The 25,959-nt window shown below is 38.4% G+C and overlaps 1 protein-coding gene and 1 pseudogene across 4 annotated transcripts in view; one reads left to right on the forward strand and one right to left on the reverse strand.

Annotated features, from left to right (window-relative positions):
• The window catches only part of LOC110288641 (complement factor H-like), a 77,697-nt gene that overhangs the window by 37,000 nt on the left and 14,738 nt on the right, over window positions 1-25,959 (reverse strand). For all 4 annotated transcript variants that reach the window (XM_085841663.1, XM_085841654.1, XM_085841656.1 and 1 more), the window contains exons 2-3: window positions 4,963-5,157; window positions 4,415-4,591 (exon numbers count right to left, since the gene is read on the reverse strand). In XM_085841663.1, the coding sequence (XP_085697789.1) occupies window positions 4,415-4,591; window positions 4,963-5,157 (372 nt within the window). The remainder of the gene's footprint in view (window positions 1-4,414; window positions 4,592-4,962; window positions 5,158-25,959) is intronic.
• On the forward strand, window positions 10,505-11,347 carry LOC147006141 (large ribosomal subunit protein eL8 pseudogene; annotated as a pseudogene).

Consider the following 25,959-nt stretch of genomic DNA (forward strand, 5'->3'; position numbering starts at 1 on the left):
ACCAAGGTTACTTGGAATCATCAGATCCCAACTTTGATACAATATCAAGTCCTGGATATACCACCACGCCAGAATAGCAAGATATTGATATAAGGTCACTTTTCATGATAATGATGGAGGCCTATAAAAAGGACATAAATAACTACCTTAAAGAAATACAAGAGAACATAGGTAAATAGGTAGAAGCCCTTAAAGAGGAAACACAAAAATCCCCTAATGAATTATAGGAAAACACATCCAAACAGGTGAAATAATTGAATAAAACCACACAGGTTCTAAAAATGGAAGTAGAAACAATAACGTAATCACAAAGGGAGACAACTCTGTAGATTGAAAACCTAGGAAAGAAGTCAGGAGGCATAGTGGGACTTCCACTGGTGGGACTGGGAAACAAAGGCCTAAATCTTTTTACCCACTAACTGTCCTGTCTGCAAAATGTGCTAAGGTGAAGGAATCTCAGTGTTTATGGGAGTGACCAACTAATGACTGATCTAAATTGAGCCCCAAACCATGAAGGAAGTCCATACTCCACAATGGGATGATGGACAGGAATGGGAAGCTGTATGGCTCAGAGAAATGTAGTGGTACCAAACATTACTGACAAACAAATACTGTCAATGATTGCTAATAATATTCTGCTACACTCATAGATTACTGACAAGACTAATCATCTTCACAGAGGCTTTGTTGAGCACCTGAATGGAAACAGATGCAGAGACACACAGACAAACAATAGGCAAAGATAGTACAACCCAGAAAAAGATGAAAAGAAAAGATTTTAGGAGACAGAAGGTTGAAGGACACTAGTAGTATATGGTAAACAGAATCAACTAAGCAGGGCTCATAGAGGTTACAGAGATGGAAGCTGTAATCCTAGAAGCTGAGTGGGTCTGTATATACTCTGTGTTTTCTTATTTTGGGCATTTTGTGAGAGTCCTAACAGAGCAAGTGTCTCACTGCTTTGCCTTGGGACCATTTTCTGCCTACTGGGTTGCCTTCTCCAGCTTTGATATGGCAATTTCAACCAAGTGTTCTTGCATTCTGCTATGCTGTATTCATTTGGTATCACTAAGATGCCTGCTCTTTTCTGAAGGGAAATGGAGAACAGCTTATATGGAGGAGATTGGAGTGGAGGGAACTGGGAGGAATGGAGAGAAGTGTGGCTGAGATCAGGATGTATTGCATGAGAAAAGAACAATGAAAACAGAAAAAAAGAAAAATTAAAATTCTAGAATGAAAACAAGCAATCAAGCAAACAAACAAAAGCCTACAATGCATTACTCTATTGATATAATGTAGTAGAAACAAAACACAACAGTAAGGAAAGGAAATTTTAATACCTAGAATAGTAGAATTGAACTCAGGCTGAAGAAAGAGGGAAAAAGATAAATTCCTCAGAAGACTGGTTCTAGATGGTGTTGTAGTCATACAATCAGGCTCATCTTTCAGTGCCACTGACCTGAGCACTATCTATTTATCAACTGTTTCCTGAAGAAAAATGATTTTTTTCATAGGTAAGTCCTTGGAATATGAGCATAAAGCTTTCAGTTCCCTTAAGATATTTTGAGTTACTTGAAGAAGGAAAACTAAATCAATCAGCCTTAATAGGACTTTAAGGCGGGCAGTGGTGGCACACGCCTTTAATCCCAGCACTCGGGAGGCAGAGGCAGGCAGATTTCTAAGTTCGAGGCCAGCCTGGTCTACAAAGTGAGTTCCAGGACAGCCAGTGCTACACAGAGAAACCCTGTCTCGAAAAACCAAAAAAAAAAAAAAAAAAAAAATAGGACTTTAAAATGTAAAAAGACCTGAAATATTTTTTTTATTACGAATTTTCCTCAATTACATTTCCAGTGCTATCCCAAAAGTCCCCCATACCCTCCCCCCCCCCACTTCCCTACACACCCATTCCCATTTTTTTTTTTTTTTGGCCCTGGCGTTCCCCTGTACTGGAGCATATAAAGTTTGCAAGTCCAATGGGCCTCTCTTTCCAGTGATGGCCGACTAGGCCATCTTTTGATACATATGCAGCTTGAGTCAAGAGCTCCGGGGTACTGGTAAGTTCAGAATGTTGTTCCACCTATAGGGTTGCAGATCCCTTTAGCTCCTTGGTTACTTTCTCTAGCTCCTCCATTGGGAGCCCTGTGATCCATCCAATAGCTGACTGTGAGCATCCACTTCTGTGTTTGCTAGGCCCCGGCATAGTCTCACAAGAGACAGCTATATATGGGACCTTTCAGCAAAATCTTGCTAGTGTATTCAATGATGTCAGCGTTTGGAAGCTGATTATGGGGTGGATACCTGGAAATGGCAGTCTCTAGATGGTCCATTCTTTCGTCACAACTCCAAACTTTGTCTCTGTAACTCCTCCCATGGGTGTTTTGTTCCCAATTCTAAGAAGGGGCACAGTGTCCACACTTTGGTCTTCATTCTTCTTGAGTTTCATGCGTTTAGCAAATTGTATCTTATATCTTGGGTATCCTAAGTTTTGGGCTAATATCCACTTATCAGTGAGTATATATTCTGTGAGTTCCTTTGTGATTGTGTTACTTCACTCAGGATGATGCCCTCCAGGTCCATCCATTTGCCTAGGAATTTCATAAATTCATTCTTTTTAATAGCTGAGTAGTACTCCATTGTGTAAATGTACCACATTTTCTGTATCCATTCCTCTGTTGAGGGACATCTGGGTTCTTTTCAGCTTCTGGCTATTATAAATAAGGCTGCTATGAACATAGTAGTGCATGTGTCCTTCTCACCTGTTGGGACATCTTCTGGATATATGCCCAGGAGAGGTATTGCTGGATCCTCAGGTAGTACTATGTCCAGAAGTGGATGCTCACAGTCAGCTATTGAATGGATCACAGGGCCCCCAATGGAGGAGCTAGAGAAAGCACCCAAGGAACTAAAGGGAATTGCAACCCTATAGGTTTTACAACAATATGAACTAACCAGTACCCCGGAGCTCTTGACTCTAGCTGCATATGTATCAAAAGATAGCCTAGTCGGCCATCACTGGAAAGAGAGGCCCATTGGACTTGCAAACTTTATATGCCCCAGTACAGGGGAACGCCAGGGCCAAAAAGGGGGAGTGGGTGGGTAGGGGAGCGGGGGGGGGGGTAAGGGGGACTTTTGGTATAGCATTGGAAATGTAAATGAGCTAAATACCTAATAAAAAATCTAAAAAAAAAAGAAAATTGGACCTGAAATTTTTTTTTTTTTTTTTTTTTTTTTTGGTTTTTCCGAGACAAGGTTTCTCTGTGTAGCCCTGGCTGTCCTGGAACTCACTCTGTAGACCAGGCTGGCCTCGAACTCAGAAATCCGCCTGCCTCTGCCTCCCGAGTGCTGGGATTAAAGGCGTGCGCCACCACGCCCGGCTCGGACCTGAAATATTTTTAAACTATTGTATATTCATACAATTCAGACCAATTCACAAAAACTCTAGAAAGAATATGTAAAATTAAGGTTATAAGGAAAACTAGTATAAAAGAAAAACTACCAAATAAAAACACAGTAAAGGTTTTAAATGGATCAATAATGTTAATCTTTAAAAATTTTAAATAAATAAAGATAAAAATTCTTGGAAATTAAATAAAGGACAAGTGTCTAAAAAAGAATGAGGCTAAGAAAAGTTTCTCATCAGCCAAGTGGTATAATAAAAGGCAATTGACAAGCATTGAAAATCAGTCTATACTTTTAAATATATATCACATTCATAAAAAGTAAGATAATAGTATATGATAATTTCAAAATTGTTCTGAAAATGCAAGATAATGGCAATCAAGTCTATATAAAAAAAGTTGGCAGTATTAAGTCTAAAAAAAAAACCCCACTTCTTTGACATGTATAAGTAAAGGATTATTTTTTAGAATTCTTCACTTTTACATAAAAAAAATTACTAAAGTGTAAATTAGAAGAAAACTAAATTTGAAAAATGGTTAAGTATAAATTAACTTAGGATCATATTTTAAAAAACCCAAGTGACATTAAAAGTAATGAATATCAATACTATGATGTTGTAACATTTTAAAGGTATTTATTTTTAAAAAAATAAATTGAGGCAAAACTCAGACATTTAAAAGGATACACAACAAGAAAAAATTGACACAACATAAACATATTGGTACAAATATTGGAGAAAAAACATCAAAACTGTGTCATGCACACTACTCAAGAATTCTCTTCCCCATAACACATCATAGAGAATTTAGAGTTAATTAGAAGTTAAAATGTTATTATATCAATGATGTGTTTAGCTATTTTGTTTAATGGTAAATAATAATTTCATAATCATCCTGAGTCAGGAATCTTCAATATTCACTTATCAACACTGGAAACAATGAAGCATGTTGCCACAGTTAATACAGAAGGGACAGAGAGTCATGAGAATCTTGTGATGTAAGGGCTGGTTACTTACTGATACGGATGCATTTGGGAGGAGGAGACCAGCCATTCTCTGTACATGTCATTGTGTCTTGACCATTTTGAAGACTATAGCCATTGTAACACTGGACTTTTGCAGACTGACCCTGCACATATATTTTTTCCCAGTATGAAGATTGTCCATTCTCCACATAATGGAAAACACATTTCCCTAAGAAACATAAAAAGTAAAAATTAAAAAAAAGTAAAAGCTTTCATTTGCTTAAGTTAAATGTTATCTTTCCAGCTGTTTAATGAGCATGCATTGCATTCAGAAATAAAATTAATAACAAATGTTTAAATGATTAACATGTATCTTTAGTTTGTATAAATAAAATATGCAAGAGATAAAGGCATTTCCATAGTCCCTATTGTGTGCAAGTACATTTCATGAAGAGCTGCTCCCAAAGAACAGAAACAGCCTTTTTGCTCACACGTTTTTTCCTTGGTCTTATGTTTGTCATGATAAATTTAACTGTAATTATGTATGTGCTTTCTCTTTAAAAGAGTTAAACACATTTAAATACAAAGACATTGGCTTACTGATGCATGGTACTTCAGGCTCCCACCCTTGTGCTGTGCAATGAAGATAGTCCCAGGAATGCCCAGAAGGTGGTGAAAACCCGTTGTCACACTTATAGCTGTACATTTTTCCTATAGACACTGGGAAGTTGGGTCTCAGTTTCTCTTCATAATACAAATGTCCATATTGGAATTGTGGAAATTCACAAGGTTTCACTTGAAATAAAAAAAAATTAAATAAAACAACCAGAAAAACACTCAAATCACATATAAAACTTTTGATTAGTAACTTACTTTTAATGAATTGAAAAAACAGTGGGGGTGTGGGACAAGGAAATAAGACAATAGAAAACATTGGTTTGTGAGGATGTCATTTCATATGAAATCAAGTTATGGCTGATACCTCAAGAGAGAAGAGGATTAGAGACATTTCTTAATATTAAATATGATAACTGCTTATTTATAATTTTCACTGAAACTAAAATATAGTATGAATATGGAAACATATGGAGCTAGTCCCATACAATTAATTGAAATTCTTTACTGTTCACTATATTGTTTATATGTAACATATGATTACTTCTTTTATATATGTAACAATTTGTAATTATTATTTATAATTTGTAATATTGAATGAGAACAACATCACTGTTTCATGAAGTATGTTTCTGCTTTAGGAAACCTCATGCAATATATTAAAAGTTATTTCAACCAATACGTATATAGACAAACTATTTTCATTGGGCTTCCTCATTCATTTTAGTTTTTGATTTATGAGAAAAATTCTCCAGAAATTTTTATACATTAATCACATGGTTTAAAAACTGTAATTCCTTTTACAGTAATGTTCTTCTTTAACAATTTTGAGAATCATATTTTTCTTAGGATATCAATAAGTTAAATAAGCTCACTGAGATTTTGTTTTAAAAAGTAACAAAAGGAGGTATGATTCAGGGTAGGAATATCATTATTTCCACAGTCCTCAAAGTTTTACCTACTCTTCATTCTCCAGTGGGCACAGGAGAACATGTTTACCTTCTTTATACACAATTCTTGAACAAACATAGCATTTCTTAAAGTACATGATCACCTGAGGTGGTCAGTACCTAACTGAACCTTGTTTGACATCTTATACTTTCAAAATGCAGGTTGTGGCTGCATCATCAGTGACTGTTGGACCATATATCACAGTGTTGATGTATTCTACTCAGCCTGCTGATCAATACATTTACCAGTTTTTCAACTGTTCTAAATATTATGAGCACATCGCAAGATCAACTAGTTTTTACTGTCTTCAGCCCCAAGATCTTCTAATTTTTATTGATAAGTCTCATCCTACTACATATTCAGCATGACATAAAAGATTGATTTCTGCAATCATGTGTAACACAGATTCATTGTCATTATCTTTTGCATTGTTCCACTTGTCCTTTTATAATGTATTTTCCCAAAAATACTAAAAGATTTGATGAAAATGATGAGTAGTTAAACATCCCTAAGGAGCAAGAACTACACATTTAAAGTACAAAATGTTATGTAATGAAATTACAGAGAGATTAATCATCCTTATCATATCCAGGAAATATCAGAAAGTTCACTGTAAAATAAATAAAATTCAGATATATTCAAGCCACAGACAGTACAGATATATTTGGGCAGATCTACATTGTGGAAACTCAAACTTAGTTGGGTTTCTGGCTCACTGTACTACATAGATTCATCACTTGCAATTGTAAACCTACTCAAAAGCCCAGGGCAAGGATGTCATAAGATCCGAGTTCAGAGACACACATTAATTCTGCTATTAAAATAAGTAGACTCAACAATGAACAAACAGATGGGAAAAGAAAATGAAGTCCTGTCAAAATAGTAATTAGAATAATAAATAGTCCAAAAATTGAATACTGAAAGCTGTGAGAGCAAAAAAGCAAGTAAAATATAAAGGCAAACCTATCAGAATATAGCTGACTCCTTAATGGAAACTCTAAAAGGAAGAAGGGCCTGGACATATTTTTAAAAAAACCACAATTGTATCCCAGACTACAGTGGTCAGAAAAAATAGTCAATAAACATAGAAGAAGAAAACAAGATATACCATAAGAATGCAAAATTTAAACAATATCTATACAGAGCTGAGCCCTACAATAATTACTTGAAAAAAAAATTCCAACGAAGAAGATCAACTAGAACCAATAAATAAATAAGCTCTGCTCTAATACAAGCACATCATCTACATCATAGGCAATAAATAACCTCCCATGAGTAAAAGAAGACACACACACACACACACACATAAACACCACCACCATCAAAATAACAGTAATTAACAATCATGGTCACTGAAATCTCTCATTGTCAATGGATTAAATTCTCCAATAAAAATGGCACAGGCTGACAGAATGGATGAAAAAACATTATCCACCCTTTTCCTGCATACAAGAAATATACCTCAATATCAGAAATGGATATTACTCCTTAGTAAAAGGCTAGAAAAGATTTCCCTAGCATGGACCTGGAGGGCATCATCCTGAGTGAGGTAACCCAATCACAAAGGAACTCACACAATATGTATTCACTGATAAGTGGATATTAGCCCAGAAACTTAGGATACCCAAGATATAAGATACAATTTGCTAAACGCATGAAACAGTTGAGTTGAATGAGCCAGGCAGAGGGCAACAAGTACTAGGAAGGTGTGGTCTTACACACCAGTAAGTCTCAAAGGCTGAAATCACTCTTGGCCTAGATAAGATCGTACAGAGAGGCTAAATGAAAGTGTACAGTACTAGGCCTAGGTTAGCAGAGAGAAGCATTAAGTCTATGAGAAAATTACTCAGGAGTATAAAAGTTACTTTTGTGCTGAGTATTAGACATTGTTTGGAGAATCCTGCAGAAGATGGGGAAGAAAGATTATAGGAGCTGGAATTATCCAGGATACCACAAGGAAACTCAGAGTCAAGTAACCTAGACTCTTGGGATTTCACTGAGATTCAACTGACAATCAGGGAGCCTGAATCTAACCTATGTCCTCTCTATATATGTTATAGATGTATAGCTTGGTGTTTTTGTGGGATTCCTTTTTTTTTCCTCATGTACATTTTCAATGCTATCCCAAAAGTCCCACATACCCTCCCCCCACCACTCCCCTAGCCACCCACTCCCACCTTTTGGCCCTGGCATTCCCCTGTACTGGGGCATATAAACTTTGCATGTCCAATGGGCCTCTCTTTCCAGTGATGGCCGACTAGGACATCTTTTGATACATATGCAGCTACAGTCAAGAGCTCCGGGGTACTGGTTAGTTTATAATGTTATTCCCCCTATAGGGTTGCATATCCCTTTAGCTCATTGTGTACTTTCTCTAGCTCCTCCATTGGGGGCCCTGGGATCCATCCAATAGCTGACTGTGAGCATCCGCTTATGCGTTTGCTAGGCCCCAGCATAGTCTCACAAGAGACAGCTATATCAGGGTCCTTTCAGCAAAATCTTGCTAGTGTATGCAATGGTGTCAGTGTTTAGAGGCTGATTATGGGATGAATCCCTGGATATGGCAGTCTTTGGATAGTCCATCCTTTTGTCTCAGCTCCACCTTTGTCTCTGTAACTCCTTCCATGGGTGTTTTGTTCCTAATTCTAAGAAGGGGCAACGTGTCCACACTTTGGTCTTCATTCTTCTTGAGTTTCATGTGTTTTGCAAATTGTAACTTATAACTTGGGTATTCTAAATTTCTGGGCTAATATCCACTTATCAGTGAGTACATATCATTTGTGTTCTTTTGTAAGTGTGTTAACTCACTCAGGATAATGCCCTCCAGGTCCAACCATTTGCCTAGGAATTTCATAATTTCATTCTTTTTAATAGCTGAGTAGTACTCCATTGTGTAAATGTACTACATTTTTTGTATCCATACCTCTGTTGAGGGGCATCTGGGTTCTTTCCAGCTTCTGGCTATTATAAATAAGGCTGCTATGAATATAGTGGAGCATGTGTCTTTCTTACTAGTAGGAACATCTTCTGGATATATGCCCAGGAGAGGTATTGCAGGATCCTCCGGTAGTACTATGTCCAATTTTCTGAGGAACCACCAGACTAATTTCCAGAGTGGTTGTACAAGCTTGCAATCCCACCAACAATGGAGGAGTGTTACTCTTTCTCCACATCCTCGCCAGCATCTGCTGTCACCTGAATTTTTGATCTTAGCCATTCTGACTGGTGTGAGATGGAATCTCAAGGTTGTTTTGATTTGCATTCCCCTGATGATTAAGGATGCTGATCATTTTTTCAGGTGTTTCTCAGCCATTCGGTATTCCTCAGTTGAGAATTCTTTGTTTAGCTCTGAGCCCTATTTTTAATGGACTCCAGAAAATCAAATAACTCCATTTACTCCAGAAAATCAAATAACACCATTTTGTGGGATTCCTAACAGGGAGTGTTGGTTGTTTTTTGATTCTTTTCCCTACTTTGGGCAAAGTTGTCCTCATACCGAGTTGCCTCATCCTGCCAAAATATAAGCAGAAATGCCTAATTTTATTGAAATCTGATATGACATAGTAAGTTGATATCCCTGGGGGCCTCCCAGTTTCTGAAGCAAAATGGAGGAGGGATGGATGGGGAGGAATGGGGTTGATGGGATGGGTGAGTTGGGAAGCTGAGGTAATATATGAGAAAATAAATTTTATATAAAAAATCCTAATGGCAAAAACTAATAATAAAAAAACAACAAAAAACCCAAATGATAATGAAATAGAACCAATAAAAAATAATAAAAGAGAATTTGTAAGAGAACTATATTTAAAAAATAATTTTAAACTCAATTTTCTTACAATTCTTATAGTTATTAATGCTATTTCTTAGTGGAAATAGCTTCTTTCATTTTTATGAGTTGGATATTATAGATTTTCCAAATTCTCATCTCAGTTAAAAGCTTTTTTTTTTTTTTTTTTTTTTTTTGCTGGTGCTATTGGAAAGGATATAAAGTTCAGAGTTTCTGGACACACTGAAATAAGTTAAGTCATTGGGTTGATGCCTTTGAAGGGGATATTGAGATCTTGGCCATTCCCTTATATCCCATTGCTGGTGGTCATCAGGCAAGCAGCTTTGACTTTCCACTTACTTTCTGACATAAAGATGCTCCTGATGTAGATAGGAAAAAATTGAAAAGAATAGAGTATCCCAGAAATTAAATACTCTGAATTCAATAAAACACAGTGGTATACATGTGATGAGAAGCCACTGACATTGTTCAAAGCAACTCTCTCCAGATAGAGAAACATAATTCTCTTCTTCACATGCATGTTGAACTCAGTGTGTAAGAAACAGCTATGACCAAAACACTGTATGCTCCATGTAGCTCATGGATGGATTCTAGACTCCTACTGTATCTCTGATCAGTAACTCTAAGGTAAGTTAGCTTTTGTGAAACAATCTATGCAGAGGCTTATAACTGATAAGGAACTGAGCCCTCTTGCCAAATCCTGGTGTGTGTGGCATGTTGGACATAGTGCCTAGCAAAGTCTTCTGATGACTGACAGTCAAGAATATCTGACAGCCTCTCTCCAGCAGCCGAGCAAGATGCCCAAAGGGAAGAAGGCCAAGGGGAAGAAGGTAGCCCCGGCCCGCGCCGTAGTCAAGAAGCAGGAGGCCAAGAAGGTGGTCAACCCTCTGTTCGAGAAGAGGCCCAAGAATTTCGGCATTGGACAGGACATCCAGCCCAAAAGAGATTTAACACGCTTCGTCAAATGGCCCCACTACATCAGGCTGCACCGGCAAAGAGCCATCCTCTACAAGCGGCTCAAAGTCCCTCCTGCCATTGACAAGTTCACCTAGGCACTGGACAGGCAGACAGCTACTCAGCTGCTTAAGCTTGCCCACAAGTACAGGCCAGAGACAAAGCAAGAGAAGAAGCAAAGGCTACTGGCCCATGCAGAGAAGAAAGCTGCTGGCAAAGGGGACATCCCAACTGAGAGACCACCTGTCCTCCGAGCAGGAGTCAATACAGTCACCACCTTGGTGGAGAACAAGAAGGCTCAGCTGGTGGTGATTGCCCATGACGTAGACCCCATTGAGCTGGTGGTTTTCCTACTTGCCCTGTGTCGAAAGATAGGGGTGCCCTACTGCATAATCAAGGGAAAGGCCAGACTGGGGCACCTGGTCCACAGGAAGACATGCACCACTGTTGCCTTCACAAAGGTTAACTCGGAAGACAGGGGTGCTCTGGCTAAGCTTGTGGAAGCTATTAGGACAAATTATAATGACAGATATGACGAGATCCTTCGCCACTGGGGAGGCAACATCCTGGGTCCTAAGTCTGTGGTTCCCATTGCCAAGCTGGAAAAAGCAAAGGCTAAAGATCTCGCCACTAAATTGGGTTAAATGTACACTAAATTTTCTGTACCTAAATATAATTACAAAATTAAAAAGAAAAAAGAATATCTGACAGCACCACACTGATTTAGAGGCAATAGCCAAGTCATCTTCAAAACTGGCTGACAGGAACTAAGGGAGGACAAAGGTTTCTTATGAGGCAAATATTACTGAGATTTACTATGATGCAAATAAATAAGTAAAATAAATTTTTATATGACAATATTCTTACCCAATAATTTATTACAAATCTTAAAAAAATTATTAATTAGAAAAAAATGAAAAATGTATTTATTCACATATATATTTATTTAAGGTTCAGTAAATTAAAATTTTTACTTTTCTATAATGTATTTTAAATATTACTGGGAATCTTAAATTATTTTTTTTTATTACGTATTTTCCTCAATTACATTTCCAATGCTATCCCAAAAGTCCCCCATACCCCCTCCTCCCACTTCCCTACCCACCCATTCCCATTCTTTTGGCCCTGGAATTCCCCTGTATTGGGGCATATAAAGTTTGCAAGTCCAATGTGCCTCTCTTTCCAGTGATGGCCGACTAGGCCATCTTTCGATACATATGCAGGTAGAGACAAGAGCTCCGGGGTACTGGTTAGTTCAGAATGTTGTTCCAACTATAGGGTTGCAGATCCCTTTAGCTCCTTGGGTACTTTCTCTAGCTTCTCTATTGGGAGCCCTGTGATCCATCCAATAGGTGACAGTGAGCATCGACTTCTGTGTTTGTTTGGCCCCGGCATAGTTTCACAAGAGAGAGCTATATCTGGGTCCTTTCAGCAAAATCTTGCTAATGTATGCAATAGTGTCAGCGTTTGGAAGCTGATTATGGGATGGATCCCTGCATATGGCAGTCTCAAGATGGTCCATCCTATCATCACAGATCCAAAGTTTGTCTCTGTAACTCCTTCCATTGGTGTTTTGTTCCCACTTCTAAGAAGGGGCACAGTGTCCACACTTTGGTCTTCATTCTTCTTGAGTTTCATGCGTTTAGCAAATTGTATCTTATATCTTGGGCATCCTAAGTTTTGGGCTAATATCCACTTATCAGTGAATACATATTGTGTGAGTTCCTTTGTGATTGTGTTACCTCACTCAAGATGATGCCCTCCAGGTCCATCCATTTGGCTAGGAATTTCATAAATTCATTCTTTTTAATAGCTGAGTAGTACTCCATTGTATAAATGTACCGTATTTTCTGTATCCATTCCTCTGTTGAGGGGCATCTGGGTTCTTTCCAGCCTCTGGCTATTATAAATAAGGCTGCAATGAACATAGTGGAGCATGTGTCCTTCTTACCGGTTGGGACATCTTCTGGATATATGCCCAGGAGAGGTATTGCTGGATCCTCCAGTAGAACTATGTCCAATTTTCTGAGGAACTGCCAGACTGATTTCCAGAGTGGTTGTACAAGCTTGCAATCCCACCAACAATGGAGGTGTGTTCCTCTTTCTCCGCATCGTCACCAGCATATGCTGTCACCTGAATTTTTGATCTTAGCTATTCTGACTGGTGTGAGGTGGAATCTCAGCGTTGTTTTGATTTGCATTTCCCTGATGATTAAGGATGTTGAACATTTTTTCAGGTGCTTCTCTGCCATTTGGTATTCCTCAGGTGAGAATTCTTTGTTCTGTTCTGAGCCCCATTTTTTAATGGGGTTATTTGATTTTCTGGAGTCCACCTTCTTCAGTTCTTTATATATATTGGATATTAGTCCCTTATCTGATTTAGGATAGGTAAAGATCCTTTCCCAATCTGTTGGTGTTTTTTTTGTCTTATTGATGGTGTCTTTTCCCTTGCAGAAGCTTTGCAGTTTCATGAGGTCCCACTTGTCAATTCTCGATCTTACATCACAAGCCATTGCTGTTCTATTCAAGAATATTTCCCCTGTGCCCATTTCTTCAAGGCTTTTCCCCACTTTCTCCTCTATAAGTTTCAGTGTCTCTGGTTTTATGTGAAGTTTCTTGATCCACTTAGATTTGACCTTAGTACAAGGAGATAGGAATGGATCAATTCGCATTCTTCTACATGTTAACAACCAGTTGTGCCAGCACCATTTGTTGAAAATGCTGTCTTTCTTCCACGGGATGGTTTTAGCTCCCTTGTCGAAGATCAAGTGACCATAGGTATGAGGCTTCATTTCTGGGTCTTCAATTCTATTCCATTGGTCTACTTGTCTGTCACTATACCAGTACAATGCACTTTTTATTACAATTGCTCTGTAGTAAAGCTTTAGGACAGGCATGGTGATTCCACCAGAGGTTCTTTTATCCTTGAGAAGAGTTTTTGCTATCCTAGGTTTTTTGTTATTCCAGATGAATTTGCAGATTGCACTTTCTAATTCGTTGAAGAATTGAGTTGGAATTTTGATGGGGATTGCATTGAATCTGTAGATTGCTTTTGGCAAGATAGCCATTTTTACAATGTTGATCCTGCCAGTCCATGATCATGGGAGATCTTTCCATCTTCTGAGATCTTCTATAATTTCTTTCTTCAGAGACTTGAAGATTTTATTATAAACATCTTTTACTTCCTTAGTTAGAGTCACGCCAAGATATTTTATATTATTTGTGACTATTGAGAAGGGTGTTGTTTCCCTAATTTCTTTCTCAGCCTGTTTATTCTTTGTGTAGAGAAAGGCCATTTACTTATTTGAGTTAATTTTATATCCAGCTACTTCACCGAAGCTGTTTATCAGGTTTAGGAGTTCTCTGGTGGAATTTTTAGGGTCACTTATATATACTATCATATCTTCTGCAAAAAGTGATATTTTGACTTCATCTTTTCCAATTTGTATCCCTTTGATTTCCTTTTGTTGTCGAATTGCTCTGGCTAGGACTTCAAGTACAATGTTGAATAGGTATGGAGAGAGTGGACAGCCATGTTTAATCCCTGATTTTAGTGGGATTGCTTCAAGCTTCTCACCATTTATTTGATGTTGGCTACTGGTTTGCTGTAGATTGCTTTTATCATGTTTAGTTATGGGCCTTGAATTACTGATCTTTCCAAGACTTTTATCATGAATGGGTGTTGGATCTTGCCAAATGCTATTTCCGCATCTAATGAGATGATCATGTGGTTTTTGTCTTTGAGTTTGTTTATATAATGGATTACGTTGATGGATTTCCTTATATTGAACCCTCCCTGCATCCCTGGGATGAAACCTACTTGGTCAGGTTGGATGATTGTTTTGATGTGTTCTTGGATTCAGTTAGCAAGAACTTTATTGAGGATTTTTCCATCAATATTCATAAGGGATATTGGTTTGAAGTTTTCTATCTTTGTTTGGTTTTTTTTGTGGTTTAGGTATCAGAGTAATTGTGGCTTCATAGAATGAGTTGTGTAGAGTACCTTCTGTTCTATTTTGTAGAATAGTTTGTGAATAACTGGGATTAGATCTTCTTTGACGGTCTGATAGAACTCTGCACTAAAGCCATCTGGTCCTGGGCTTTTTTTGGTTGGGAAACTATTAATGACTGCTTCTATTTCTTTAGGGGATATAGGGCTGTTTAGATCATTAACCTGATCTTGATTCAATTTAGTACCTGTTATCTGTCTAGAAATTTCTCCATTTCATCCAGGTTCTCCATTTTTGTTGAGTATAGCCTTTGGTAGAAGGATCTGATGGTGTTTTGGATTTCTTAAGGATCTGTGGTTATGTCTCCTTTTTCATTTCTGATTTTGTTAATTAGAATGCTTTCCCTGTGCCCTCTAGTGAGTCTGGCAAAGGGTTTATCTATCTTGTTGATTTTCTCAAAGGACCAGCTCCTTGATTGGTTGATTCTTTGAATAGTTCTTTTGTTTCCAGTTGGTTGATTTCGCCCCTGAGTTCGACTATATCCTGCTGTCTACTCCTCTTGGTGAATTTGCTTCCTTTTGTTCTAGAGATTTAGGTGTGTTGTTAAGCTGCTAATGTGTGCTCTCTCTCTAACTTCTTTTTGGAGGCACTCAGAGCTATGAGTTTTCCTCTTAGAAATGTTTTCATTGCGTCCCATAAGTTTGAGTATGTTGTGGCTTCATTTTCATTGAACTCTAAAAAGTCATTAATTTCTTTCTTTATTCCTTCCTTGACCAAGGTATCATTGAGAAGAGTGTTGTTCAGTTTCAACGTGAATGTTGGCCTTCTATTATTTATTTTATTATTGAAGATCAGCCTTAGTCCATGGTGATCTGATAGGATGCATGGGACAATTTCAATATTTTTGTATCTGTTGAGGCCTGTTTTGTGACCAATTATGTGGTCAATTTTGAAGAAGGTACCATGAGGTACTGAGAAGAAGGTATATCTTTTTGTTTTAGGATAGAATGTTCTGTAGATATCTGCCAGATCCATTTGATTCATAACTTCTGTTAGTTTCACTGTGTCCCTGTTTAGTTTCTGTTTCCATGATCTGTCCATTGGTGAAAGTGGTGTGTTGAAGTGTCAGAGACCATCCCGTGAGAAAGTCAAGGAGGATCTATGTTCCAGAGATAAGATGCAGAGTGCCCGCAGTTTGGCGCCTGACCTCAGCTCCCATGTCAGCAGATGCCCACTTCTTTGTTCTTTGTATAATTCTCCCTGGACCCCTCCCATATTCCCCGTGATGTATGCTTTAAAAAGAAGGCACCTCAGCATAATAAACGAGACCTTGATAGGTACAATCTACTTGGTCTCCGCTTCTCTTTCTTTTCCTCCCATTTCCTTCCAGGTTCGAGGTCCCCCTTGCACCCACGAATAACTGAATCCCACGGGACGGGATATTGAAATCTCCTACTATTATTGTTTGAGGTAATTGTTGCTCCATGTTTTTTTTGTTGTTAAAGTTGGCATTCTGTTCTTGTGGCTGTCTTCTTTTAGGTTTGTTGAGGGATTACCTTCTTGTTTTTTCTAGGGAGTGGTTCCCGTCCTTGTATTGGTTTTTTTCTGTTATTATCCTTTGAAGGGCTGGATTCGTGGAAAGATAATGTGTGAATTTGGTTTTGTCGTGGAATACTTTGGTTTTTCCATCTATGTTAATTGAGAGTTTGGCTGGGTATAGTAGCCTGGGCTGGAATTTGAGTTCTTTTAGTATCTGTATAACATCTGTCCAGGATCTTCTGGCTTTCATAGTCTCTGGTGAAACATCTGGTGTAATTCTGATAGGCTTGCCTTTATATGTTACTTGGCCTTTTTCTCTTACTGCTTTTAGTATTCTATCTTTATTTAGTGCATTTGTTGTTCTGATTATTATGTGTCGGTAGGTATTTCTTTTCTGGTCCAGTCTATTTGGAGTTCTGTAGGCTTCTTGTATGTTCATGGGCATCTCTTTCTTTAGATTTGGGAAGTTTTCTTCTCTAAGTTTGTTGAAGGTGTTTGCTGCTCCTTTGAGTTGAAAATCTTCATTCTCATCCACTCCAATTATCTGTAGGTTTGGTCTTCTCATTGTGTCCTGGATTTCCTGGATGTTTTGAGTTAGGATCTTTTTGCATTTTCCATTTTCTTTGATTGTTGTTCCGATGTTCTCTATGGAATCTTCTGCACCTGACATTCTCTCTTCCATCTCTTGTATTCTGTTGCTGATGCTGGCATCTATGGTTCCAGATTTCTTTCCTAGGGTTTCTCTCTCCAGTGTTGCCTCATTTTGGGTTTTCTTTATTGTGTCTACTTCCCTTTTTAGGTCTAGTATAGTTTTGTTCATTTCCATCACCTGTTTGGACATGTTTTCCTGTTTTTCTTTAAGGACTTCTACCCGTTTGGTTGTCTTTTCCTGTTTCTCTTTAATGACTTCTACCTGTTTGATTTTGTTATCCTGTTTTTCTTTGAGGACTTGTAACTCTTTAGCAATGTTCTCCTGTAATTTTTTTTTTTTTTTTTTGGTTTTTCGAGACAGGGTTTTTCTGTATAGCCCTGGCTGTCCTGGAACTCACTTTGTAGACCAGGCTGGCCTCTAACTCAGAAATCCCCCTGCCTCTGCCTCCCAAGTGCTGGGATTAAAGGCGTGCGCTCTCCTTTAATTCTTTAAGTGAGTTATTAAAGTCCTTCTTGATGTCCTCTACCATCATCATGAGATATGCTTTTAAATCCAGGTCTAGCTTTTTGGGTGTGTTGGGGTGCCCTGGACTGGGGGAAGTGGGAGTGCTGGGTTCGGATGATGGTGAGTGGTCTTGGTTGTTGTTAGTAAGATTCTTACGTTTACCTTTCGCCATCTGGTAATTTCTGGAGTTGTTATAATTGTCTCTGTTTAGAGATTGTTCTTCTGGTGATTCTGATTACTGTCTATCAGCAGACAGGCTCTCTCCTTTGTGTTTCAGTGGTTAGAGCACTCTCTGCTGGCAAGCTCTCCTCTTACAGGGAAGGTGCACAGATATCTGGTGTTTGGACCTTCTCCTAGCCGAAGAAGAAGGCCCAAACAGGACCTTTTCCAGATGCTGTGTTGCTTTGGCAGGTCACAGAAGCTGACAGCTTCTGTGGTGCACACTCTCACCTGTGCAGACTAAGTTCCTAAGTTCGGTGGGGTCCTGGAACCAAGATGGTGCTCCCTGATCCTGAGGCAGAGGGCTCCCGTGCAGGGTGGACCACTGTCCTCCAGCTGGGAGGGTGCAGGATGTCTGCGGCCCGAAAAGGGTGCTGCCTCAGCGGCTCTGTGGCTCCCACCTATTCCCGAAGCTGTCTGCCTGTGTGGTGCACACTCTCACCTGTGCAGACTAATTCTTGATTGATTCTTTTGAACACTTGGAGAGAGGGGAAAGAGAGAATAGAGGAAGGGAAGAAATTAGGCAGGAGGAGAAAAAGAGTCTCCATTGAAATTTCCTTTTGAACATTCCACAAACACAATTACAATTCAAATATTAAAAGTTTAGTATTTTGTTCTTGGGGATCATTTTCCTCAGGAAGAGAGGTGACAGAAGTCATTCTCAAGGGATATTGAATAAAAGTTTGATGATTAAAATAAGGAGATCTGCATCTTAACTCATGTAAGTTTGCAAATCTCTAGCAACAGACTTCATTTTACTGAACAAATATATGTACTCCTTGATGAACTGTAGTTTCTTATTAGGAAAAAAAAATGTACTGCATCATTCTACGTTGTTTTCCTGGAACAGAAAGAGTTTACCTGACATGATGAACAATTATCCTTAAACCAAGGCACCTTAATCTCTTTGACACTATATCAATGAATATACAATTTGTTGCAGTTGACCTTATAAGAATCTTGGACTCCATAAGAAACCAAAATTAAAATAATAAAATATGAAAATAAGTAAACTTTCTTTTAGCTGATCATAGCCAGACCAAAGGGGTCTAAAACAACTTCTCAGAACTTTTGGATTTCTAACATATAATAGCCCCTCTCTAACGATTGGCAGGAACAATGAAAAAAATAACACAATGTCCTGAACAACTTATTTTGATGCATCGGTTTCCTGTAGAGATTACATTTTGCAAAATTGATTTACAATATAAAGAAACTAAGCATGATGTATTCCATTCCAAATATTTCTACAAAACATTTGAAATAAGAAAACTGTACATTTGGGAATCTATATACAAGGGGAAAAGTAGTTTTGTTCTTAATCAGTTTTACAAAGTTCTTGCCATACTGTTTGCTTCTCCTCTTAAATACTTGGCCATATTGTTGTTTGGTATCTTATGGCTTTAACTTAAAAAGATACCAACTTATGCTGTATTATTAAGAAAACCTAAATAGAAAAACAAAACCACAATGGTCCTATGAAGATATCAGAGGCAGAGTACAATGAAGAGAAAAAAATTGAAGGAACACAATTAAGGCTGATTTGAAATAAATGTTAAATGGCATAAAAATTAGGAGACATGCTTGATTTATGGAGTTGTCTTAGAGTGCTGGTTGCTGTGAAGAGACATCATGACCAAGGAAAGTCTAATAAGAGAAAACATTTAGTTGGGGCTGGCTTATATGTTCAGGGGTTGCTTCTATTATAATCAAGGGGGAAAGTTTGGCAGCAACCAGGCAAGCATGGTATTGGAGAAGGTGCTGAGAATTCAATTGTGAGAATTATCCTGCAACCCGATCAACTGTTTCAAAGTGTACACTCACTGGCTGGATCCCTGTTCCAAGATGTACCTGTAAGCTTCACTTACATATTTAATCTCCATGATCCTGAAATTAGTCTATTAAATATGCTCAGATGAAAATACAGTAACAGCAAATATTTAACTTTTTATTTATTTATGTACAACCCTTACATTTGGGGAACCAAATATATTTCTCAGTTTGAAAACAGATATATGCTAAGGAAGAGTTTTTAAATAGTTGACAGTAATTCCAGCTTCAGTTGAATTCAGTCCAAAAGAGATTCTACTCTGCTATGTTATTTGGTGTGGCATGAATGATGTATTGAATCCTAATGTTTCCAATGGAAAACTGGATTCACCTAAAGGTGGAATGATTGTTTAAAAGTTACTCTTAAGAACAAGGCTTGATTCAATATAATATATGGGATATTGTTTGATCTTTTAGTGGATAAATAATCTATTTTGAGGACAGCTGGAGTTAATTCTATGCAGAGTTTTAATGCCAGAGGAATACTGAGATACAGCTTCTCTGATGAGGATTCATAAACACCATGAAAACAGATTGTTGGACTCAATGAAATTAGCTAAACATAGATTTGTGATGCCATCTTTTCCATTTAGTGTTCTACTTCTTAAATAATGGAGATAGGAAATAAGAATAAAGTCGACCTTGGGCCCAAACTCTGCAAATATTCCTACAGTCCCCAGAGGACTCTCCACCTCCAAGGTGACCTAGCAGGCCCCGGATTTTAGGATCACTGGTGAGTGGAACACAACATCTGTTCCAAAAGAACCGGACATTCCTGGAGGCAGCTTGAGCACAGACACAGAACCCTGCCCAAGCAGTGGTTCATGTTTATTCTGGTCTGCTATGGTCTACCTTTTTTCAAAATCAGCAGAGAGTCCCAATATCCCTAGAGGAGGTATCACTTCCAGGCACTCTGACAAGCCCAGGATGTTAGGACCCCAGGATCCCAGGAGCTTGGCCATACTAAGATCTCAGGGTCTCAGAGGAATCTTGACTGCCAAGAACTCTTACACATCCTGAATCTCAGCATCACAGGATCCCAGAATCACAGGATCACAAAGAAAGCTGGACTCAGAGTTCTGACACAACAGGTATTACAAAAAGGACAGGCTCCAATCACTAATATTGAGGACAAGGAGCACTTGAGATAATCAGATGAAGGCAGGAAAGGATGAGAACAGAAGCAAGAGAAACCAAGGTTATTTGGCAATATCAGAACCCAACTCTCCCACCATAGCTAGTCCTGGATACACCATCACATCAGAAAAGCAAGATATGGATCTGAAGTCATTTCTCATAATGTTGATGGAGGACTATAAGAAGGACACAAATAACCCCTTTAAAGAAATACAGGAAAACACACCCAAATAGGTGAGAGAATTGAATAAAACCATCCAGAATAATAAAAAAAATGGAAGTAGAATCAATAAAGAAATCACCAAGGGAGACCACTCTGGAAATAGAAAACCCAGTAAAGAAGTCAGGAGCCATTGATGCAAGCTTAACCAACAGAATACAAGAGACAGATTAGAGAATCTCAGGTGCAGAAGATTCCATAGAAAACATTGACACAACAATGAAAGAAAATGTGAAATCCAAATCATCTAGGAAATCCAGGACACAATGAGAAGACCAAACCTAAGGATAATAGGTATAGATGAGAAGGAAGATTTTCAACTTAAAGGGACAGTAAATATCTTCAACAAAATTATAGGACAAGACTTCCCCAACCTAAAGAAATAGATGCCCATGAACATACAACTATTCTACAGAAATCCAAATAGTTTGGACCAGAAAAAAAATTCCTCCTGCCACATAATAATCAAAACAAGTGCATAAAACAAAGAAAGAATAATAAAAGCAGTAAAGGGAAAAGGTAAAGTAACATATAAAGGCAGATCTAGCAGAATTACACCTGACTTCTCCCCAGAGACTATGAAAGCCTGAAGATACTGAACAGATGTCATACAAACCCTAGAGAACACAAATGACAGCCCAGGCTACTAAACCCAGCAAAACTCTCAATTACCATAGATGGAGAAACCAAGGTATTCCATGACAAAACAAAATTTAAACAATATATTTCTACAAATTCAGCCCTTCAAAGGATAATAATGGAAACTGCAACAAAAGGAGGGAAACTGTGCTCTAGAAAAAGGAAGAAAGTAATCTTTCAACAAATCTAAAAGAAGACAGCCACATGAACAAAATTCCAACTCTAACAACAATAATAACAGTAAGGAACAATGACTTTTCCTTAATATCTCTTAGTATCATTGGACTCAATTCTCCAATAAAAAGACATAGACTAGCAGACTGGATATGTAAACAAGACCCAACCTTTTGCTGCATACAGGAAACCCAACTCAGTGACAAAGACAGACACTACCTCAGAGTAACAGGCTGGAAATAGATTTTTAAAGCAAATGGTCTGAAGAAACAAGCCAGAATAGCCATTCTAATATTGAATCAAATCAACTTTCAAACTAAAGTTATCAAAAAGATAAGGAGAGACACTTCATATTCATCAAAGGTAAAATGATGAACTTTACCAAGATGAACTCTTAATTAGTGGCTAATATCCACTTATCTCTGAGTGCATATCATTGGCACTATTGATGGGTTCCTAGACAAACTTCTCCATCCCACTGAGTGGATAGATCATCTTTCCTGAAACAATAAATACTTTGAAACAGGGGAATACCTGTATTGCAGTTCTATACATTATTTATAAAAAAAAAATAAAAATTGGTAGCATTTGTTATTCTTCAGGGTGTTATTGTGTAATTGTAAGTTTATTGCAGGTTTTATCTAGCTTATTTGTGAACAGATGTGTGCTTAGCTTACAAGATTTATTCATCCAATAGTGAAGTAAAACCTTCTACAGTGAGTTATACTTTGTCACTGATCATTAGGGAGCCCATTTTTGGGGTGAGGGGGTTTGAGACAGGGTTTCTTTGCATAGTCCTGGCTGTCCTGGAACTCATTTTGTAGACCAGACTGGACACAAACTCAGAAATACACCTGCCTCTGCCTCCAAGTGCTGGGATTAAAGGCATGCGCCACCATGCCCGGCATGGGAGTCTATTTTTATACAACCTAGTTCAGTGAATATGAGAATATTATTTTAGATCAAGAAGAATTAGACCATCTGCAGCTTGGGGGTTGAGAAAAACCTGACAGGCATATCAAGTATTATTCCTTGTGGAAACCCATTAATGCTAACATCCCAGGTTAGCCTCTCATGGTAGAGACAAATACACAGGCTGAGGTGGTAGTCATGGTCAGGGAAGCAATATTTAAGAACAGTGAGGGGAAACCAACTATAATAGTGGCTTCCAACAAGTGGGTCGTAACCTTGTTGGTAAACTTCTTTCTCCAAAAATATTTATATTAAAGTTCATAACATTAGTGAAAATACAGTTGTAAAGTAGCAAAGAAATAATTTTATGGTCGGTGGCCACCAAAATGTAAGGAAATATATTAAACTGGCACAGCATTAGGAACTTCCTCCCTCCACTCATTCTTTATTCTACCACACAACTCAGCAGGCATTTCATGTTAACCCACAATTCACTCTTATCTGATAAATAGGTAAACTGAACATAGATTGTAACCTTTTCTTCTTTTTTTCCAGATCTAATCCACTGATTTCATCACTGCTTCTAAAGCAGCCCATTTGGGGTAATATTACTTTACTCTCTGCACCTATTCTGAGACTAAATAAATACACCCTGGTGGAACATGCCATGTTCTTTCCTCTTGTTCTCTTCCCCAAGAAACTTAGTGTGTTCCCATTCCTAGCTGTCATCTCCATAAATCAAAAAACACATTATATATGGAACCCCCAATGGTATCTCTTATAATCTCCATTGAAACGTTCCTCCTGGGCAACTGTCTTAGTCAGGGTTTCTATTCCTGCATAAACATCATGACCAAGAAGCAAGTAGGGGAGGAAAGGGTTTATTCAGCTTACACTTCCACACTGCTGTTCATCACCAAGGAAGTCAGGACTGGAGTTCAAGCAGGGCAGGAAGCAGGAGCTGAGCAGAGGCTATGTAGGAATGTTCTCTGTTGGCTTGCTTTCCCTGGCTTGCTCAGCCTGCTCTCTTATAGAACCCAAGACTACCAGCACAGAGATGGTCCCACCCACCAGGGGCCTTTCCCTTTGATCACTAATTGAGAAAATACCTTACAGTTGGATCTCATGGAGGCATTTCCTCAACTGAAGCTCCTTTCTCTGTGATAACTCCAGCTGTGTCAAGTTGACACAAAACTAGCCAGTACAATTGACCCCTTGTCAACATGACATACAAGCACATCACTAGTAAGCCTCAACCCTTAGTTTCTTATTCATCCCCAAGATGTAAATAATTTTGAAAGTCCCATAGTCTTTACATATTAAAAGTTCAATCCTTTTACAATATCCAATATCTTTTAAAATCCAAAGTATTTTTACAATTAAAAGTATGTTAACTGTGGGATCCACTGAAATATTTTCTTCCTTCAAGAGGGAAAAATATCAAGGCACAATCACAATCAAAAGCAAAAAGTAAACTCCAGCTGTCCAATGTCTTCGATCCAATTATCTTCTGGGCTCCTCCAAGGGCTTAGGTCACTTCTCCAGCCCTGTCCTTTGTAGCACACAGCTTGTCTTCTAGGCTCCAGCTGCCTGTACTCCACTGCTGCTGCCATTCTTGGTGGTCATCTCATGGTACTGGCATCTCCAAAATGCTCCTGTCTTCCACTGTAATTTGGCTTCAACAATAGCCTCTCTTAGGCTCTCTTCATGCTGCCAAGCCTCAGCTTCTCTGTGTGACCCCTTCATGCCTTCAAAACCAGTACCACCTGGGTGACTCTTACACATTGCCAAGTCCAGTTACAGCACAAGGTACAACCTTGGCTATCTCTGGAACACAGCCTCTGTGTTCTCAAAAAACACTTCCCAGAAGATGTCACCTCAATGATGCTGGTCTCTTCTTAATCACTGCTAATTTCTTAGCTCCAGCTAACCAGCATCAATAGTCCCAGTAATGCAAAGTTTTTGTTTTAGTAGTTCTGGTATCTTGTTAACCACAGCTGATTCTTCAGCCCCAGCTAACCAGAACCATAGAATAATCAAACTCCAGAATAGCAATTGTCCTGAAACGAGTCTTTAATTTTCGCCTCTGAAATTTCACAAGCCAGGCTTTCATCTTCTGCACTGTTCTCATCATTATCTTCCCAGATCCTAGAACAGCCCACAGAGCTCTTAACATGATCTTCTAGCTCCAAGTTCCAAAGTCCTTCCACAGTCCTCCCAAAAACATGGTCAGTTTGTCACAGGACTACCCCACTATGTTGGTACCAATTTGTCTTAGTCAGGGTTTCTATTGCTGCACAAACATAATGACCAAGAAGCAAGTAGGGGAGGAAAGGGTTTATTCAGCTTACACTTCCACACTGCTGTTCATCACCAAAGGAAGTCAGGACTAGAACTCAAGCAGGTCAGAAAGCAGGAGCTGATGCAGAAGCCATGGAGGAATGTTCTCTGCTGGCTTGCTTTCCCTGGCTTGCTCAGCCTGCTCTCTTATAGAATCCAAGACTACCAGCCCAGAGATGGTCCCACCCACAAGGGGCCTTTCTCTTTGATCACTAATTGAGAAAATGCCTTACAGTTGGATCTTATGGAGGCATTTCCTCAACTGAAGCTCCTTTCTCTGTGATAACTCCAGGGGTGTCAAGTTGACACAAAACTAGCCAGTACAGCAATATACAGTCACACTATTCTAAAATCTAGAGAGAAAACAGAAACCAAGGAACAAAGAGAAAACAAAATAAAAACTACAGCCAACAAAGACCACAACAGAGACAAAAAAAAAAAAAAAAAATCAGCACACAACCCTATAATCTTTGAAATCACACAACCTAGGTGACAGTATAAAATAAAGAAATACAAACAAAAATCAATAGCAGCCAGGATACTATGTCTTACTAGACCCCAGCAATCCTACCACAGCAAAACCTTGTTATTCTGACATAGGTTAAGAGTAATAAAAGAATGGGGTGGGGTGGGGGAGGGTGTAGAGAGTTTCCGGGGGAAGGGGAAGCCAGAAAGGGGATAACATTTGAAATAAAGAAAATATCCAAGAAAAATTAAAAAGAAATAGATAGCCTATGAATACAAGCAAATGAAAAGGTTAAAAAAATCTGTATAAACAAGATAAATGTCTTATTTAAGGAAATGAAGAAATCCAGGAAAAGACAAACATAAAAAAGTGGGAGAAAAAAATGAACAAAACTGTTCAAGACCTAAAAATAGAAGTAAAATCAATAAAGAAAAGCCCAATTAGGGAATTATGTAAAGGAAAAAAATGTGGAATTTGAACATGAATTCCTGAGGTATGTTTCACTAACAATACCTAAGAGATGGATGGGAGATTTTCAGATGTAGAAGACACAATAGAAGAAATGGATACATCAGACAAGGAAAATGTTGATTCTAAAATTTACTCACACAAATCTTAGAGAATATCTGGTACATTATGAAAAGACCATATCTAAAAGTCAAAGGAATAGAGGAAGGGGAATAGACCCACATCAGAGGTACAGAAATT

Source organism: Mus caroli, unplaced genomic scaffold (genome assembly GCF_978045245.1).
Source record: "Mus caroli unplaced genomic scaffold, Mus_caroli_1 scaffold_1, whole genome shotgun sequence".
Taxonomy (NCBI): domain Eukaryota; kingdom Metazoa; phylum Chordata; class Mammalia; order Rodentia; family Muridae; genus Mus; species Mus caroli.